General features: G+C 39.9%; 1 protein-coding gene across 2 annotated transcripts in view; it reads right to left on the bottom strand.

The window, feature by feature from the left end:
- cnr1 (cannabinoid receptor 1) overlaps positions 1–20,000 on the bottom strand; it is a 55,123-nt gene that overhangs the window by 1,454 nt on the left and 33,669 nt on the right. Inside the window, exons 1-3 of one of the 2 annotated variants that reach the window (XM_062033978.1) lie at positions 5,491–6,056; positions 4,632–5,040; positions 1–3,121 (exon numbers count right to left, since the gene is read on the bottom strand). The exon at positions 1–3,121 is cut by the window's left edge and continues 1,454 nt beyond it. In XM_062033978.1, the coding sequence (XP_061889962.1) occupies positions 1,676–3,082 (1,407 nt within the window). In that variant the 5' untranslated portion in view covers positions 3,083–3,121; positions 4,632–5,040; positions 5,491–6,056 and the 3' untranslated portion in view covers positions 1–1,675. Of the gene's footprint in view, positions 3,122–4,631; positions 5,041–5,490; positions 6,057–20,000 lie in introns of those variants that run through there. The other variant, XM_062033977.1, reaches the window with a different exon arrangement.

Genomic DNA, 20,000 nt, shown 5'->3' with positions numbered 1-20,000 from the left:
AGTTTTGTGAACTGAACTCACCGGCCACCAGTTGAATAGCCCAAATAATGAAAAAGAGAGGACCGAAGACGGAACCTAGTGGAACACCACTAGTATCACTGAATACTTTGACTAAATAACTGCTGACTGCATCTGAAGTGAACAAGCTACAGCAACACCTTAGTTACATAAATCACATTGCAAAAAAAAGCTAAAAAGTAAAGGACTTAAACGGGTGCCTTGAGGAACGCCTCAGTTATGTAAATCACAAGTTTGGACCCCGGTGTTCTATGTTTTCTGGCAAGGTTAAAATTCCACCTGCAAGTGTTTACAGTGGTCCATGTTCCTCTATACAACAGGAGCATGTTTTTAGGAATTTGTCTCCCAAGTTTTGAACTGAACACAGGCACCGGTGTCATTCCCGGGCCAGATTTGGGCCCCGGGCCGTCAGTTGAATTGCACATAGTTTAATAAACACACGGGTACACTTACAAAAGTTTAAAAAAAAAACGAACAAGCATCCATTTAGATGTTTTTTTTTTTTTTGTACTTGAAAGCGAGTACCGTATTTTCCGGGCTATAGAGTTGCACCCACCCAATTTTAGAAGAAAAAAATATGTATATTAGCCGATCCAAACTATAAGCCACAGATATACTGTATACCGGTACAAAATATTTTGTAAATGTTTATTTACATACCTTAATTGTTCCTATCACACGGCAGTAAAACGGCTGATCAAGCAAAATAGGAGTCATCGTCATGGACCCACTAGCTGCGGAAGCTAGCTCTCCAATCAGCTAAACAGACTCAACAACGCCATGGTGACGTTTCGGTGGATTTATGAAACTGAAACAATACAAGAAAGAATGCCATTGTAAGTTAATATTACTAACACAGACACGTATTCGCTAATGCTAACAACGCTAGCTTGGTCACACTACGATAGCACGTAGAAACATGCATGAAAACACTCCTACAGACATCACACATGGAACAGTTTAGTATGTATGAAGTATGAATCGTTTTAGTTGCATTGTAAAACTTACAAACGTTGCTCGGAGTGATGAATGAAGAATCCTTTTGAGCAGCGGTTATACTTCCGGTTCAAGGCATGAAACAGAAAGTACATTTTCAACCCGCAGCACCTGCACTGAGTGAACTCGTCCAAAAGATGGCGCCATAGCTCAAACAATAACACACCTTTTCGGTGTAATATGAAAACTGTTTGTTGAATACAAAACGAAGAAAAATCAATCAATTAGCCGCACTGTTTTACAAGCCGCAGGATTCAAAGCGTCAAAAAAAAAGTAACGGCTTATAGTCCGGAAAATACGGTATATTTAGTCTTAGTATGAATCACTCATGTGGTACACGACTCCCACAAAAGTAATAAGAAGATGAAGAATAATGTAGATGAAAAGAGACACCGTATGAATCGCCACTCACGTGGTACACGACTCCCACAAAAGTAATAAGAAGATGAAGAAGAATGTACATGAAAAGAGACACCGTAGAACAATTGTTTGTAGCCCCTTGTCCCGAACGTGAAGATTTTCAAAACCTGAATTGACAATACAAAAATATAAAATGCACGCTTCCTTCCACCTTGTAATACCAATTTGGCACTTTGGCACGCGCTCCGTGCTCAGAACTGAAAAAAGGTCTCGTCATTGTCAGGTCGGAAAACAAACATGATCAGACGGCCTCCGCCGACGTCTCGGTGGACACGGACATGGTTACTTTGGCGATTTTCACAGTGGTCTTCACGCAGCTCTCCGCCGCCCTGTTGGCCGAGATGTTCCGGTTCTGGCAGTCCGACTCCAGGCTGTTGTCCAGCTGCTGGGCGCTGCCCCTGCAGGCCTGGCAGGAGCTGAGGAAGGCGTGGCGCAGGTCCTTGCTCCTCAAGGCGTAGATGATGGGGTTGACGGTGGAGTTGAGCAGGCACAGCATGCTGCAGAACGCAAACACCGTCTTGATGTCGTCGTCCATCCTCCAGAAGAGGTCGTAGACCATGATGGCCAGGACCGGACCCCAGCAGATGACCAGCACCGCCAGGATGAGCACCAGGGTCTTAGCCAGGCGGATGTCCATGCGGGCCTGCTCGGGGCGCGTGGTTTGCACCTTGGTGCCGTCCGCCGAGTACACCACCAGGCTCTTCTGGGAGGTGCGGCTTAGCATGCGCACAGCGTGGTGGTGCGCCTTCCACAGGATGTAGATGTAGGCGTAGATGATGAAAAGAACCAGCACGCTGGTCACCCCGATCCAGAAGAGCAGGTAGTTCTCGTCGATGAGGGGGAAGATGTCCGAGCACACCGACTTGAGGCGCTTACAGTTCCAGCCCAGCAGGGGCAGCACGGCGATGATGATGGAGATGGTCCACATCATGCAGAAGGCGATGACCGCCTTGGTCCGAGTCACGATGCGCCTGTAGGCCAACGGTCGGTGGATGGAGATGTAGCGGTCGATGGCGGTGAGGAAGAGGCTGCCCACGGAGGCGGTGAAGGACGCCGTGACTCCGCCCAGCTTGAAGAGAAACACGTTGGGAGTGTCCTTCCTGTGGAACACGTGGAAGTCCAGGAAGCTGTAGGCGAAGATGACGCTCCCCAGCAGGTCGGCCACGGCCAGGCTGCCGATGAAGTGGTAGGAGGGCCGGCAGCGCAGCGTGCGCGACTGCAGGATCACGCACAGCACCACCAGGTTCTCCAGCACGGTGAAGGTCCCCAGGGTCAGCGACATGACGGCCACGGCCAGCTGCTGGCTGGGCGTCAGGATCATGAAGCACTCCATGTCCATGAAGTTCTCCCCGCACTGGATGCTGTCGCCCTCGTCGCGGAAGGTGCTGCGGTTGGACAGGAGCTCCGTGGCGTTGGTGGGGAAGAAGGGGAGGACGCCGCGGAGGATCAGCTCCTCGTCGGCGGGGACCTTGTCGGGGAAGGAGTTGCTGCGGAAGGCGGAGAGAGGCTTCTGGAGGGAGAAGGTGCCTTTGAAGTCCGCGTCGCTGACGGGCCCATCGTAGTTGGCATCGTTGGAGCCCAGATATTGTAAACCGGATGTGATAGTCCGGAAGGTGGTGTCCGCCACCGCGTCCAGCACGGACTTCATGGCTGAGTGTGAAGGAGAGCGCCGAGAGCTGACAGCAACCTGCACACGCACACAAACACACGTCTCAAGACAAAAACACACTTTGGATCGACACTGTCAGAGCTTGGTTATTTGAGAGGAAAATCACTCCCATTATTATTGTGGTCATACTTCGCATACTGTAGAAATATTGAATACAAAATATATATTTATATATTTACATGTATTTGATATATTTTTAAATGATTATAATTTTAGATATAAAATATACATGAATATAGGGAGACATGTTTTTTAATATATTGTCATATACTCATATTTTTTATACATATTTTATATCCATTTTATAATTCATATTTTATACGTACATTACATGTAAATATATAAAAATATGTTTCCAATATTTTATTTATTTTTACATTTTAGATATATATATTCTATAATTCAATAATTAGAATGTTATATATAAAATATATATGAATATATAGAGCAATGTTTCTAATATTTTACATATAAATGTTACATATTTATATATATTTTATGTAAATAAATGTATATTTATATTTTATGCATAAAATATAAAGAACTATACAAGTTTTTTTTATATATATATGTATATACTACAAATTAAATAATCATAATCTATATTTTATACGTAAAATGTATGTAAATACATAAAATATGTTTCTAATATTTTATTTATTTTTAGATTCTAGATAGATATTTTATATTCAATAATTTTAATGTAATATATAAAATATATATGAATATATACAGCACTGTTTCTAACATTTTACATATTTTATATATAAATATTACATATTTATATATATATTATTTATTTATAATTTATTTACATTTATAATTATGTTCTATAAATAAAATCTAAATTATATATATATATATATATATATATATATATATATATATATATATATATATATATATATATATATATATATATATATATATAATTAATTAAATTATCATAATTTATATTTTGGATACAAAATATGTGTAAATACATACAGAAATGCTATAGAAGTATTTTATATAAAAATTGCATATATGTTTGAAATATATTTAATAATTATAATTTATATATAAAACATATATAAATATATTTACATATAAAATATTAGGAACATCTCTCTGCATATGCAAACCAACCACAATAATAATAATAATAAAATATAATGGTAATTATTAAAAATAATTATTATTTTGCCATTATTATTATAATTATTATTATTTTAATAACCCTTTTTCCAAACAACATCAAAATCAATGTTGTGGCCAGTCTTTGCATTCTTAATTAAACCCAATCAACCTTTAAATTAATATTTTGTTACACATTCGACAGCTCTTTGTCCTCATTCTTAATATTTCTTGCATCATGCAAACACTTTCTGAAACACATTTAACTAAAAAAAAAAAAAGAGATAAGTAACCAATACACATGTTCTTATTTGTGCAACACAAATGAGCACAAAATATGTGAAAAAGGGTAAAAAGAGAATACTGTTCTTCAGTGGCAAAAATGTCAATATATGAGTAATTTTTTCCTTACCTTACATAATTCCCTCTAGAGTGCAGAACCGCCCTTTATCTTCGCGCGTTAATCCAAATCAGAAGTGCAACATTAAGCCTCCACTGCACTTGTGCAAAATTAAAAAAATGAATTAATAAAAATGAGCCATTTTGTTGGATTCTGTAAATGAAGGGAACAAAAAAGGTCAGTTTGGAAGTGTTCTCCCTGCTCCTGTTGAGGATGTGAGCTCCAGTCCAGACGCTCCGCGGTTGCGTCCCCCACACACACTCACACACTCTCACTCTCTCTCTCTCCACAGCACTTTTTATAAGGCGTCGCTCCCTCTGATCCACATCACGTGACCGCCGCATCCACTTTTCAGGATGTTGCCACAGTGAACATGTTGCACACAAATTTGGAATTCACCAGGCTCCTCTCTTGCAGACCACTGAGTGCACACAAAGAAGCAAGAAGGAAATATTCAAATGTCTTTTTGCAGGAGATTGTTCTTAAAAGGACACAAAAGATGTTGGCACAAAATAATAGTCAGGGCGTGTCTGTTGTTTAAATAAATAACATCTCGTCTTTTTGAATTATAAATGAAATATTTTCATAGCAAGAGCCTAAAAAAACTGTTTTTTTAACATTATGAGACCTGTAGACAGAGTTAATATACAAACATGAATCAAATTAAGTCATCATGAAAATTATCTACTTTTTCATTACAACACAAAAGCTAAAATATAGATAATTTCTCAGATTTTAGCTACTGAGCTACATTCAATCAATCAATCAATGTTTATTTATATAGCCCTAAATCACAAGTGTCTCAAAGGGCTGTACAAGCCACAACGACATCCTCGGTACAGAGCCCACATACGGGCAAGGAAAAACTCACCCCAGTGGGACGTCGGTGAATGACTATGAGAAACCTTGGAGAGGACCGCATATGTGGGTAACCCCCCCCCTCTAGGGGAGACCGAAAGCAACGGATGTCGAGTGGGTCTGACATAACATTGTGAAAGTCCAGTCCACAGTGGATCCAACACATCAGCGGGAGTCCAGTCCACAGCGGGGCCAACAGGAAACCATCCCGAGCGGAGACGGGTCAGCAGCGCAGAGATGTCCCCAACCGATGCACAGGCTAGTGGTCCACCCGGGGTCCCGGCTCTGGACAGCCAGCACTTCATCCATGGCCACCGGACCTATGCAACTCCCCCTCGCAAGGGACAGGGGAGAAGAGGAGAGAAGAAAAGAAACGGCAGATCAACTGGTCTAAAAAAGGGGGGGTCTATTTAAAGGCTAGATTATACAAATGAGTTTTAAGATGGGACTTAAATGCTTCTACTGAGGTAGCATCTCTAACTGTTACCGGGAGGGCATTCCAGAGTACTGGAGCCCGAATAGAAAACGCTCTATAGCCCGCAGACTTTTTTTTGGCTCTGGGAATCACTAATAAGCCGGAGTTCTTTGAACGCAGATTTCTTGTCGGGACATATGGTACAATACAATCGGCGAGATAGGCTGGAGCTAAACCGTGTAATATTTTATACGTAAGTAGTAAAACCTTAAAGTCGCATCTTAAGTGCACAGGAAGCCAGTGCAGGTGAGCCAGTATAGGCGTAATATGATCAAACTTTCTTGTTTTTGTCAAAAGCCTTGCAGCCGCATTTTGTACCAACTGTAATCTTTTAATGCTAGACATAGGGAGGCCCGAAAATAATACATTACAGTAATCGAGACGAGACGTAACGAACGCATGAATAATGATCTCAGCGTCGCTAGTGGACAAGATGGAACGAATTTTAGCGATATTACGGAGATGAAAGAAGGCCGTTTTAGTAACACTCTTAATGTGTGACTCAAACGAGAGAGTTGGGTCGAAGATAATACCCAGATTCTTTACCGAGTCTCCTTGTTTAATTGTTTGGTTGTCAAATGTTAAGGTGGTATTATTAAATAGATGTTGGTGTCTAGCAGGACCGATAATCAGCATTTCCGTTTTCTTAGCGTTGAGTTGCAAAAAGTTAGCGGACATCCATTGTTTAATTTCATTAAGACACGCCTCCAGCTGACTACAGTCCGGCGTGTTGGTCAGCTTTAGGGGCATGTAGAGTTGAGTGTCATCAGCATAACAGTGAAAGCTAACACCGTACTTGCGTATGATGTCACCCAGCGGCAGCATGTAAATACTAAAGAGTGCAGGGCCAAGAACCGAACCCTGGGGAACTCCGCACGTTACCTTGACATAGTCCGAGGTCACATTGTTATGGGAGACGCACTGCATCCTGTCAGTAAGATAAGAGTTAAACCAAGACAAGGCTAAGTCTGACATACCAATACGTGTTTTGATACGCTCTAATAAAATATTATGATCGACGGTATCGAAAGCGGCGCTAAGATCAAGAAGCAGCAACATAGATGACGCATCAGAATCCATCGTTAGCAATAGATCATTAGTCATTTTTGCGAGGGCTGTCTCCGTAGAGTGATTTGCCCTGAAACCGGATTGAAAAGGTTCACAGAGATTGTTAGTCACTAAGTGTTCATTTAGCTGCTGTGCAACAGTTTTTTCGAGAATTTTGGAAATAAACGGAAGGTGGGAGACCGGTCGGTAGTTTACCATGAGGTCAGGATCGAGGTTAGGTCTTTTGAGCAGAGGATGAATAACCGCTTTTTTGAATGCTAGGGGAACAGTGCCGGAGGAAAGTGATAAGTTTATAATATTTAACACTGATGGACCTAATAATACAAACAGTTCCTTGATAAGTTTCCCAGGAAGTGGGTCAAGTAAACATGTTGTTTGTTTTATCCCACTTACACGCTGTAATAATTCCTCTAATGTTATTTCATCAAAAATAGAGAGACTATTTTGGAGGGCAGTGTCCGTCGTATATACAGTCGTATTTGTGTTAATAGAGCCCAGTTGTAGCTGGGATGCGTTGTCTTTAATCTCCTTTCTAATGAGTTCTATTTTCTTATTAAAGAAATTCATAAAATCATCTGCCGAGTGGGTGGAGCTACTGGGAGGAGTCCCTTGTTGGGTTAGCGATGCTACTGTACTAAACAGAAATTTAGGATCGTTTTTGTTGAGGCGGATGAGATTTGAGTAGTATTTAGCTTTAGCTAAGGTAAGCATGCGTTTATAAGTTATTAAACTATCACTCCATGCTTGATGGAAAACCTCAAGTTTAGTCGCGCGCCATTTGCGTTCCAGTTTTCTACATGATAATTTATGAGCTCTAATTTCTTCTGTAAACCATGGGGTGCGCCTTTTAGGGGCCCTTTTTTGCTTTAGCGGTGCTATACTATCAATAATTTCGCGCAAGGCATCGTCAAAGTTGTTAGTGAGTTTATCAATAGAGCCGACATAATTTGGGAATGGTGCTATTACCGAAGGCAGTAGGTCAGCAAGAGTCATCGTTGTGGCAGCATTAATGTTGCGGCCGCTATAGCAGTTATTATTATTATTAGCTTGTTGACAAAGAGTCAAAACTTCAAATTTTATAAGGTAATGATCGGACATTACTTTAGTATATGGAAGTATCATAACTTTGGAGGTGGTGACACCCCTGACAAGCACTAGATCTATTGTACATTGTACAGTTGTCTCTAGTTTATCACTGTTAATTAGCAAATGTTGTATTTCGAATGGAAAAATTGTTTGTAAAGTAAGCCAACATGCGACTACAGTTTGTCGCTACATCTGTAAGTGCAAGTTAAAACTCTACTATGCAAAGCGAAAGCCATTTATCAACAACACCCAGAAACGCCGCCTGTTTTGCTGGGCCCGAGCTCATCTAAGATGGACTGATGCAAAGGGGAACAATGTTCTGTGGTGTGACGAGTCCACATTTCAAATTGTTCTTGGAATTCCATATATATTTTATAACGTAATAATAAAAAAAATATATATAAAATACACATGAAAATATAGAGATGTTTGTAATATTTTATATACTTATAAACATATTTGCATGCATATGAATATTATAATCATAATGTATATGTAAAATATATACAGATATTTCTAACATTTGTTTTTATAGTTTTAGATTTCCTCAAAGTGCTCTTTCCAACGCCCTACGACTTCCTGACTTGAAGTCAGCAAAGTCCCATCCTTGCCGTACACAGCTTGGATGGTTCCCTGCTTCCCCCTCCTGAGGTGCTGTATGGTCTTCCAGAACAGCTTTGGTGCCGCCCGATAGTCCTTCTCCATGGATTCCCCGAACTGCTCCCACACCCTCTGCTTAGCCTCGTCCCCAGCCACGGCCGCTGCCCTTCGGGCCCGTCGGTACCCTGCAACTGCCTCCGGAGTCCCCTGGGATAACATACCCCGGTAGGACTCCTTCTTCAGTCAGACGGCTTCCCTGACCACCACTGTCCACCAGGGTGTTCGAGGGTTACCGCCCCTTGAGGCACCTAAGACCTTCTGGCCACAGCTCGCAGCTGCAGCTGTAGCAATAGAGGCTTTGAACATCGCCCATTCCTGTTCAATGTCCCCAACCTCCACAGGGATGGCAGAGAAGTCCCGCCGGAGGTGGGAGTTGAAGTCCTTCCGGACAGAGGACTCCTCCAAACGTTCCCAGTTAATCCGCACTACACGCTTGGGTTTGCCAGGTCTGTCCAGAGGTTTCCCCCGCCATCTAACCCAACTCACCACCAGATGGTGATCAGTTGACAGTTCAGCCCCTCTCTTCACCCGAGTGTCCAAAACGTACGGCCTCAGATCAGCTGGTACGATTACAAAATCGATCATTGATCTTTGGCCTAGGGTGCTCTGGTACCAGGTACACCTATGAGCATCCTTATGCTTGAACATGGTGTTTGTTATTCCAAGTCCGTGACTAGCACAGAAGTCCAATAACAATCCACCACTCAGGTTCAGATCAGGGAGACCGTGCCTCCCAATCACGCCAGTCCAAGTATCACTGTCATTGCCCACCTGCGCGTTGAAGTCCCCCAGCAAGACTATGGAATTCCCTGCCGGCGCCCCATACAGGACCCCATGCAAGGTATCCAAGAAGGCCGAATACTCTGAACTCTTGTTTGGTGCGTACACACAAACAACAGTCAGAGTTTTTCCCCCTCCAACCCTAAGGCAAAGGGAGGCGACCCTCTTGTCCACCGGGGTGAACTCCAACCTACAGGCACTCAGCCGGGGACTTGTGAGTATCCCCACACCCGCCTGTGCCCTCACACCCTGAGCAACTGCAGAAGTGAACAAGGTCCATCCCTTGTCCAGGAGTGTGGTTTCAGATCCCTTGCTATGCGTAGAGGTAAGCCCCACCAGATCCAACCGGTAGCGCTCCACCTCACGCACCAGCTCAGGCTCCTTCCCCACCAGCGTAGAGACGTTCCACGTCCCGAAAGTCAGCCTCTGCTGCCCCGAATTGGTCCGTCTGGAGCCTCCACTTTCACTGCCATCCACTTGGCAGCGCACCCGACCCCACTGGTTCCGACCGCGGGTGGTGGGCCCACGTGGCGGAGAAGATGGTGTGTCCACGTAGCTTCTTCAGGCTGTGCCCGGCCGGGCTCCGTGGTTAGCCCGGCCACCAGGCGCTCGCTGACGAGCCCTACCTCCGGGCCTAGCTCCGGAGGAGGGCCCGGGTAACGCATCCTCTTCTAGTTTGGTTCATGGGGGGTATCGTAACCCTGACAGGGGGGGCATTTGGGTGCTACATCTTGCCCAAGGGTGACCCGGAACTATGTAAGGCAGGGGCATTCAACTCCCTGAGGCTTAATACAAGCCCACATACCATGTTTTAAATATATTTATTCATAATTTGTATTGTATATCAATTATGTATAATTCACAAGATGACGATAAACAAAAGGAATCATTAATTATAAATCAAATATTTTATTTTTACAACTTTCTAAATAAATCTTTGGGCACCCAACGATTCAATTCGATTCCGATTCTGATTCTTGGGATTTTTTAAAAATTGTTTTAGATTTATTTAGATATTCATATATATGTTTACATATATTTAAAAATATATTTGTTATGTATAAAAATATATATAGAGAGAAACGTTAGAAATATTTTAAGTATTTATTTATGTTTTAAATATATCTATATTGCATATAAATTATGTATATTTTACACAATCACGATAAACAAAGGAATCATTATTCATAAATCAAATATTTTAATAGCTAAAACATAAAAAAAAAAAACGTTTACAACTTTCTAAATAATAGCGGTGGGAATCTTTGGGCACCCAACGATTCGATCCGATTCCGATTCCGATTCCAGGAGTGGCGATTCGAATCAGAATAGATTTTTGATTCAAACCGATTCTGCACTGTATAAATGTGTTAATTGGTAAAATAATTATACATTTCAAAAAAGGTTACAGATTACAAAACCTCCTTTTGGTTGCTGATGTGTTACTTCAGCATGAGGATGGCCTAAAAAAGGTTTGTTATTTTTTGAAAATTATGAACCGATTCAGAATCGGGATAAATGGGAATCGCGATTCGAGTGAATTTTTTTGAACACCCCTCCTAAAAATGTTATGAGAGCCCTCAAGACATGAAATAATACCTTTTAGTCACATGTGCACTCTTTTGATCCTATATAGTGATGCTGCCTGAGGCTGAGCCTATCAGTGGCCACGATAATGTACAGCGCGCTCTGGTTTGGTCTCCTCCAAATATCAATACTCTTTTACTGTAGTATTGCTATTTTAGTTTATTACGCCATTTTTAACAGAACTGTTCATCAATCTTGCTTCAACTTTCTCTGATTGCTGTGGTCAGACCAGCTTTGTCTTGCCACGGACCATTGAGAACCAGTTATCATCATTTCATAAAAGTGCTCCTCGTGCTCCACATTCGTTTGGGGGTCCTTGGCCTGGAAAACAATAAAGACCCTGAGGATGCCCTGGCTTTGACTCACCAAGCTCAAATATTTCATAGAAATGTTCCAGGAATCTCGTGCTGTTTGAATCAAAAGTGCAAGAAAAGCGTTTCTTCACACACGCCAACAAAATGAACCAATTAACCTTTGTCAGCCGCATCTCATTTCCACATATTAATTTGAGTAAAGCCCATGTGACACAAAGGCTGAATCAGTGTTGCCAACGCCGACGCCAAGGGGGCGTGGCTTATGTTGGCCTAATTTACAAAAAATGTTTCCATTCGAAATAAAAAACCCAAAACCAGTGAAGATACTGAACATTCTAACTGGTAATCTTTGTTATTTTTTGCAAATATTAACTCATTTGAAATTTGATGCCTGCAACATGATTCAAAAAAGCTGGCACAAGTGGCAAAAAAGACTGAGAAAGTTGAGGAATGCTCACCAAACACTTATTTGGAACATCCCACAGGTGAACAAGCTAAATGGGAACAGGTGGGTGCCATGATTGGGTATAAAAGCAGCTTCCATGAAATGCTCAGTCATTCACAAACAAGGATGGGGCGAGGGTCATCACTTTGTGAACAAATGCGAGAGCAAATTGTTGAACAGTTTAAGAACAACATTTCTCAACGAGCTATTGCAAGGAATTTAGGGATTTCACCATCTTCGGTCCGTAATATCCTCAAAAGTTCAGAGAATCTGGAGAAAGGCTGAAAAACAACATTGAATGCCCGTGAACTTTGGATCCCTCAGGCGGTACTGCATCAAAAAGCGACATCAGTGTGTAAAGGATATCCCCACATGGGCTCAGGAACACTTCAGAAAACCACTGTCAGTAACTACAGTTCTTCGCTACATCTGTAAGTGCAAGTTAAAACTCTACTATGCAAAGTCAAAGCCATTTATCAACAACACCCAGAATCGCCGCCGGCTTTGCTGGGCCCGACCTCATCTAAGATGGACTGATGCAAAGTGGAAAAGTGTTCTGTGGTCTGACGAGTCCACATTTCAAATTGTTTTTGGAAACTGCGGATGTCGTGTCCTCCGGAACAAAGAGGAAAAGAACCATCCGGATTTTTATAGGCGCAAAGTTCAAAAGCCAGCATCTGTGATGGTATGGGGGTGTATTAGTGCCCAAGGCATGGGTAACTTACACATCTGTGAAGGCACCATTAATGCTGAAAGGTACATACAGGTTTTGGAGCAACATATGTTGCCATCCAAACAACGTCTTTTTCATGGACGCTCCTGCTTATTTCAGCAAGACAATGCCAAGCCACATTCTGCACGTGTTACAACAGCGTGGCTTCATAGTAAAAGAGTGTGGGTACTAGACTGGCCTGCCTGTAGTCCAGAACTGTCTCCCATTGAAAATGTGTGGGACATTATGAAGCCTAAAATACCACAACGGTGACGCCGGACTGTTGAACAACTTAAGCTGTACATCAAGCAAGAATGGGAAATAATTCCACCTGAAAAGCTTCAAAAATTGGTCTCCTCAGTTCCCAAACATTTACTGAATGTTGTTAAAAGGAAAGGCCACGTAACACAGTGGTAAAAATTCCCCTGTGCCAACCTTTTTCGTAATGTGTTGCTGCCATTAAATTCTAAGTTAATGATTATTTGCAAAAAAAAATTTGTTCCTCAGTTCGAACATTAAGTATATTGTCTTTGCAGTCTATTCAATTGAGTATAAATTGAAAGGATTTGCACATCATTGTATTCGGTTTTTATTTACCATTTACATAATGTGCCAACTTCACTGGTTTTGGGTTTTGTAATATCAAGTCAATTTATCTGTTCCAGGGTCAAGCTGTTACATCCCATCCTAAACGTGGATTAACAGAAGTAGCAGTTTCTTATTGTTAACGGTGTAAAAATAATCAATAAAGCTCATATAAAGTAAAACGCACCCTGTGAAGATGCCTGACAGGAAGTTGTAAGATTATTTTGCACAAGCAGCTAAATTCTTGGTTTTATGGTTATCATCACCCTTTCCTCTTCACCATCTTCTGTGTGCCCTCAAAACCAAAAATAGACAAAGAAAAAGCAAAAGGGTTGTCAGCAGTCAGCTGGTTCTATAGTTATCGTCACACTTTCTCTCATTTCCATCGCTGTTACTCCTCTGTGGTCGCATGATATAAAAACAAACACAAAAAAAATTGAGGCGGTAATCCTTTAGGAGTCAGATACATTCCTATATGTAAGTTTATGTTTCCTTTTCAATGGTTATCATCACTGGTATGTTCTGCGGTGGCCCTAAAACACCACCAAGGAAAAAGCAAAACAATATAGGTATGATTGCTATCTTGAAGTTTCCTGTTCTATGGTTATCGTCATGTTTTGTGCTCTTCTGTGAGGACAAAAGCGGAGCTCCTAAGCCAAAAAACGTAATGAAAAGTACAATGATGTTATTAAAAGGCAGTCAGTCACAAAAAAAGTAAAATAAAAGAAAAATTTAATTTATTTTAGAATTAAAACCATTATTAAAAATTGTTAACGAAAACAAAATAAATATATAAAAAACTAAAAACAATTATAAAAATGACAAAATAAAAACAGTCACAAAATATTGTAAGATACAATTTTTTTTTATCCTTAAAAAAAAAAAAAGTACTGAAGAAAATGAGAAAAATGATAGAAAATACTAAAATAAACAATTATTGAAAAAATTGTAATAAAAAAAATCCAAATAAATAAAGGCACAACAAAGTTAAATAAAAGAAAAATTGATTTAAAAAAAAAATTAAAACCATTATTAAAAATTGTTAATGAAAACAAAATAAATATATAAAAAAACTAAAAACAATTGTTAAAAATGACAAAATAAAAGCACAGTCACAAAAAATTGTAAGATAAATTAAATTATACCGAAGAAAATAGAAAAATGATAGAAAATACTAAAATAAAGAATTGTTGAAAAAATTTGTAATAAAAAAAAAGTAAATAAATAAAGGCACAGTCAGTCACAAAAAAAACTGTAAAAAAAAAAAATACTACTTAAATTTTTTTTTTTTTTTTAAAGTAATGATTAAAAACTTAAAAAAAAAACATAAAATGCCCCAAAAATATTATTAAAAAGTATTTAAAAAAAAAAAAAAGTACACATTTTTAAAATTACAAAATAAATAAAGGCATGGTCAGTAACATAAAAGGTAAAATAAGAAAAAAAAAAAAACTCTTTCTTTAAAATAAATAAAGAAACCAAAAAAATTAAATAAAATACAAAAAAAACAATTATTAAAAAAAATACACATTAAAAAAATTAAAAAAAATAAATAAAAGGCACGGTCAGTAACTACTATCCCCAAAGTGTCATTTACCTTTCAGCTGCTATCCGATCAACATCATATTACAAAAGTACTGTAAAGATAAGGCTAGCGCTGATGCTAGCACTAGCATGTGTCCTGGCTGCTCCACCAATTTAAAACACCAAGGTGTGCAAATGTACAGCAAAATGACTGCTTGGAAAATATTTGGATTGTCCCCGCGGTGCTTGTCATGGGGAAATCGCATTGCCATGCCAACGCCTGATAAACTACCTTAATGGCCTGTGTATTATTTCATGATTTGACGTCATAACACATTAATATTTACAAGTTGTGTACATTCCGAGACCAAAATGGTTCTTTACTGCTACTTTAAATCGAAAAACAGCTGCAACTGGAGGACAACGTTAGTGATTTTGTTTTGCTTTCTTCCTTAAAAGTGTGCCGTGTCGTGTTCTTATAATAGAACGCCATAATTAAATCTGCAGATTTTAACAAGGTTTTTTTTTCCCGTTTATGTAAGAGCATAAATATTAACAACCTTTTGATGGACAAGCAGAGTCCCACTGAGAACAATTTCCCAGCCGTTACCTGTGATGCTTGTTGTCAGGCGTGTGCAGCGGTGCAGTGACACAAAGCACACAGTGACATTGAACTCCAATTTTAACCATCACTTTTTATTAACACGTGTGTGTGTGTGTGTGTGTGTGAGTGTGTGTGTGTGAGTGTGTGTGTGTGTGTGTGTGTGTGTGGGCGGGGTTTGAGATAATGGCTTTCACCAACAACCCTACGCAAGATAGTACAGTAACTACAATAACATCCAAGTCATCATTCATGACATGCGCGCTAACATTTTTTTTATTCTCAAAAAATTCTCACATTCCCAGGAATTCCACATTTTACGAGGCATTTTTACCTGTTGGAAAAAAATAGTGAATTTTATTTTAACTTATTTTTTCAACAAATTAAAACTGTTCAAAAGTCAAAATACTACTTGCTAATGTTTGTCAATTGCTAATATGCTAACGTTAGCATGACAACATGCTAACACAAGCTTTTTTATTAGCTATTTTTGCAAGTATATACACCCCAAAGTCATATATTTTGGTATCTAGCTTTTGTCTAGTTTTGCAGGTGTAAAGCCCACTGTCATGTTTTTTTGATACTAGAAACATGGTTATTGTTAGCATGATAGCTTTTTATCTCTAATTTTGCAGGTATACAGCCCACACTCATAATTTTTGGTATTATACGCGGGTGTATTGTTAACATGCTAAAGTTAGCATGTTAGCTATTTTTGAAAGTTTGCACCTCAGTCATATATTTAGATACTCGATGCATGCGAACTGTGAGCATGCTAGATTTTTTTTGTCTAATTTTGAAGGTATACAATCTAAAGTAATATTTGGGTACTAGATGCATACACACAGTAGGAATGCTAACATTACTATGTTAAGATTTTTAAAGCTATATTTTGGTACTTGACGAATGCTAACTGTTAGCATGCTAGCTTTTTTTGTCAAATTTTGCAGATTCACAGCTCATATATATAGGTATTAGTAGGGCTGGGCGATATGGCCTTTTTTAATATCTCAATATTTTTAGATATATATCTCGATATTTTGCCTTAGCCTTGAATGAACACTTGATACATATAATCACGGCAGTATGATGATTCTATGTGTCTACATTAAAACATTCTTCTTCATACTGCATTAATATATGTTACTTTAAAACTTTTATGCAGAGAGGGACATCACAACTAAGACAATTGACCAAAACTGTATTTATTAAACAGTTATTAAGCAGTGGCACAAACATTCATGTCATTTCAAAACAGAAAGTGTAAAATTGTCAGTCATTTTAAAACAAGCTATGAGTGCACTTTTGTGCATGATGTCTCTGAGATGACAAATCAAAACGACACTAAATTAAAGTGCACTTTTTGTACAGAACGCCACTACAATAGTTTAAAACAAATGAAGTGCACTTTTATGATGTCACACAAGATATTTCAATAAGTGTCAAATAAAAATTAGCTGCTTAATAGGAAATCAAATTGTGTACGTCCTTCGCTATGTGGTAGGTTCCTGCGGACGTTATCTCTTTTGTTGTTGACTATTTTTTTCATACGGTGTTGATCTGGAAATGTTTGCCTCGGCATTTTGATGGTGTGGGCATGTGGCACCGAACGGAGATGTTGACATGCGGAGTAAGCACTCTTCATTCTCTAGCGGGTGACTTTTCAAATGATGCTACATATTAGCAGTAATGCTACTTTTTGTAGCAAGGCTTTTTCCCCACACTTGACAAATTACGGTTGTCTGTTCGACATATTCCCACTTGAAGCCAAACCACCGCCAGACGATGGACCCCCTGCTGTTTTTCTTGGGAATTAATTCTTCCTTCATTTGTTACCAGATTCGCACCTTCTTTCTCTCGTATTACCACTCGCACCACAGCTAACGTTACCCATGCCGCTACCTCTCTGCTCCGCGAGGGCGTATACGTACAGTATGCGACGTAAGTCGTGACAGTATGTGACGTGTGTAAGAAGGTGCGCTCGCTGTCTGTGAGAAGGACAGACAAGAAAGAGTGGGACGAGCCTGTAGTGAAATGCCCGCAGCTAAAAGCAACTGCGTGAGAACGTATACTTGAATATCATGATATAGTCATTTTCTATATCGCACGGAGACAAACCCGCGATATATCGCGTATATCGATATATCGCCCAGCCCTAGGTAATAGACACATGCGTATTGTGAGCATGCTAACATAAGCATGTTAGCTTTTTTAGAGCTGTTTTTGAAGTTACACACCTCAGTCATACATTTTGGTACTTGAAAAATCTTAACTGTTAGCATGACAGTTTTTTTCCTCAAATCTTGCAGGTGTACAGACCACAGTCATATATTTTGGTACGAGACGCATGCGTACTGTTAGCATGCCAACGATAGCTTTTTTTTAAAGCTATTTTTTACTTTGATTATTTATTTCGATATTTGATGAATGCTAACTGATAACATGCTAGCTTGTTTTTCAAAGTTTACAGATATACACCCACAGCCATATGTTTTGATACTTGACATATGCTAACAGCTAGATTTTTAGCTAATTTTGCATGTACACATACATCCCAGTCATATATTGTGGTTCTTGATGCATGCGTACTGTTAGCATGATAACATGTTTTTTTTTTAAGTATACACCTTAAAGGCCTACTGAAACCCAGTAGGACCACCACACAGTCTGATAGTTTATATATCAATGATGAAATCTTAACATTGCAACACATGCCAATACGGCCGGGTTAACTTATAAAGTGCAATTTTAAATTTCCCGCTAAACTTCCGGTTGAAAACGTCTATGTATGATAACGTATGCGCGTGACGTCAATCGTTGAACCGGAAGTATTGGTACACCATTGAATCCAATACAAAAAGCTCTGTTTTCATCTCAAAATTCCACAGTATTCTGGACTTCTGTGTTGGTGAATCTTTTGCAATTTGTTTAATGAACAATGAAGACTGCAAAGAAGAAAGTTGTAGATGGGATCGGTGTATTAGCGGCGGTCTACAGCAACACAACCAGGAGGACTTTGAGATGGATAGCAGACGCGCTAGCCGCCGACCTCACCTTGACTTCCTCCATCTCCGGGCCGCCGACCACATCTATGATCGTCGCTCCGTCGATCGCTGGAACGCAGGTGAGCATGGGTGTTGATGAGCAGATGAGGGCTGGCGTAGGTGGATAGCTAATGTTTTTAGCATAGCTCTGTAGAGGTCCCGTTGCTAAGTTAGCTTCAATGGCGTCGATAGCAACAGCATTGTTAAGCTTCGCCAGCCTGGAAAGCATTAACCGTGTAGTTACAGGTCCATGGTTTAATAGTATTGTTGATTTTCTGTCTATCCTTCCAGTCAGGGGTTTATTTCTTTTGTTTCTATCTGCATTTAAGCCCGATGTGCTATTACGTTAGCTCCGTAGCTAAAGAGCTTCGCCGATGTATTGTCGTGGAGATAAAAGTCACTGTGGATGTCCATTTCGCGTTCTCGACTCTCATTTTCAAGAGGATATAGTATCCGAGGTGGTTTAAAATACAAATCTGTGATCCACAATAGAAAAAGGAGAAAGTGTGGAATCCAATGAACCCTTGTACCTAAGTTACGGTCAGAGCGAAAAAAGATACGTCCTGCACTACACTCTAGTCCTTCACTCTTACGTTCCTCATCCACAAATCTTTCATCCTCGCTCAAATTAATGGGGTAATCATCGCTTTTTCGGTCCGAATCGCTCTCGCTGCTGGTGTAAACAATGGGGAAATGTGAGGAGCCTTTCAACCTGTGACGTCACGCTACTTCCGGTACAGGCAAGGCTTTTTTTTATCAGCGACCAAAAGTTGCGAACTTTATCGTCCCCGTTTAAATAAAAAAAATTCATTTCAGTAGGCCTTTAATTCATGTATTTTGGTACTTGACAAATGCTACCTGTTGTGTCATATTTTTTGGTATCTGGCTAACATGCTAACTGTTAGATTTTCAGTTAGGAGAATTCCACGTACATTTTTATCATGAAAGTTAATACTGACTATTGTGCAAGTGGTTAACTTACTGTTCTAACAGTTTGACCCTGGAACTGAATGTTTTTATTTCCACTATTGCAACAAACAAAATACATTCAATACTTTTTTGGGGCTTGGCCCAGGTAACAAACGTAAAACGAGTTAAGATTGACCAATAATATATTTTTTAGGAGTGGTTAGCTTATTTTTACACTTAATGACAGGCAAAGTTTGACGCAGGAACGGATAATTTCTTTAAAATGAAAACTATGTTTTGATCATGTTTGAATGTTGTGACCCTTTTCACTGTTTGGGTTGTCATGCCAACCTGTTAGTGGGCATGGGATGTAATTGGGAGGTGGAGGTTGATGTACGAGGTGTTAAGTGCTTCCTTCCTCGCCTCCGGCGTCACATTTGTTCTAATGCATCAATTCTTTAGCTTGTTTAAGCATGAAAACATGCCGGGACTTCTAAAAGGCTGAGAATCTCTTAGATTCCACAATCTTTATCCTTGCTGGCATTTTCCTGATCGCCATTTTGAACCCTCTCAACTAAATAGGCTAACGCACTGATTAAGGTTTCTACAGGAGACACATCTGCCTGGAAATAAAAGATATGTCACATGCGCCTGAAGCAGGTGCAGAGCGGCTCGTATTCCGCCTGCGATACTGTCTCATCACTTTTGATGATATGCTGGCAAATGGCCTCGG

The sequence above is a fragment of the Entelurus aequoreus genome, linkage group LG23, assembly GCF_033978785.1.
Source record: "Entelurus aequoreus isolate RoL-2023_Sb linkage group LG23, RoL_Eaeq_v1.1, whole genome shotgun sequence".
NCBI lineage: Eukaryota > Metazoa > Chordata > Actinopteri > Syngnathiformes > Syngnathidae > Entelurus > Entelurus aequoreus.
Note: the sequence above shows the minus strand (reverse complement) of the source record. Positions and strands in the feature narration are given on the sequence as shown.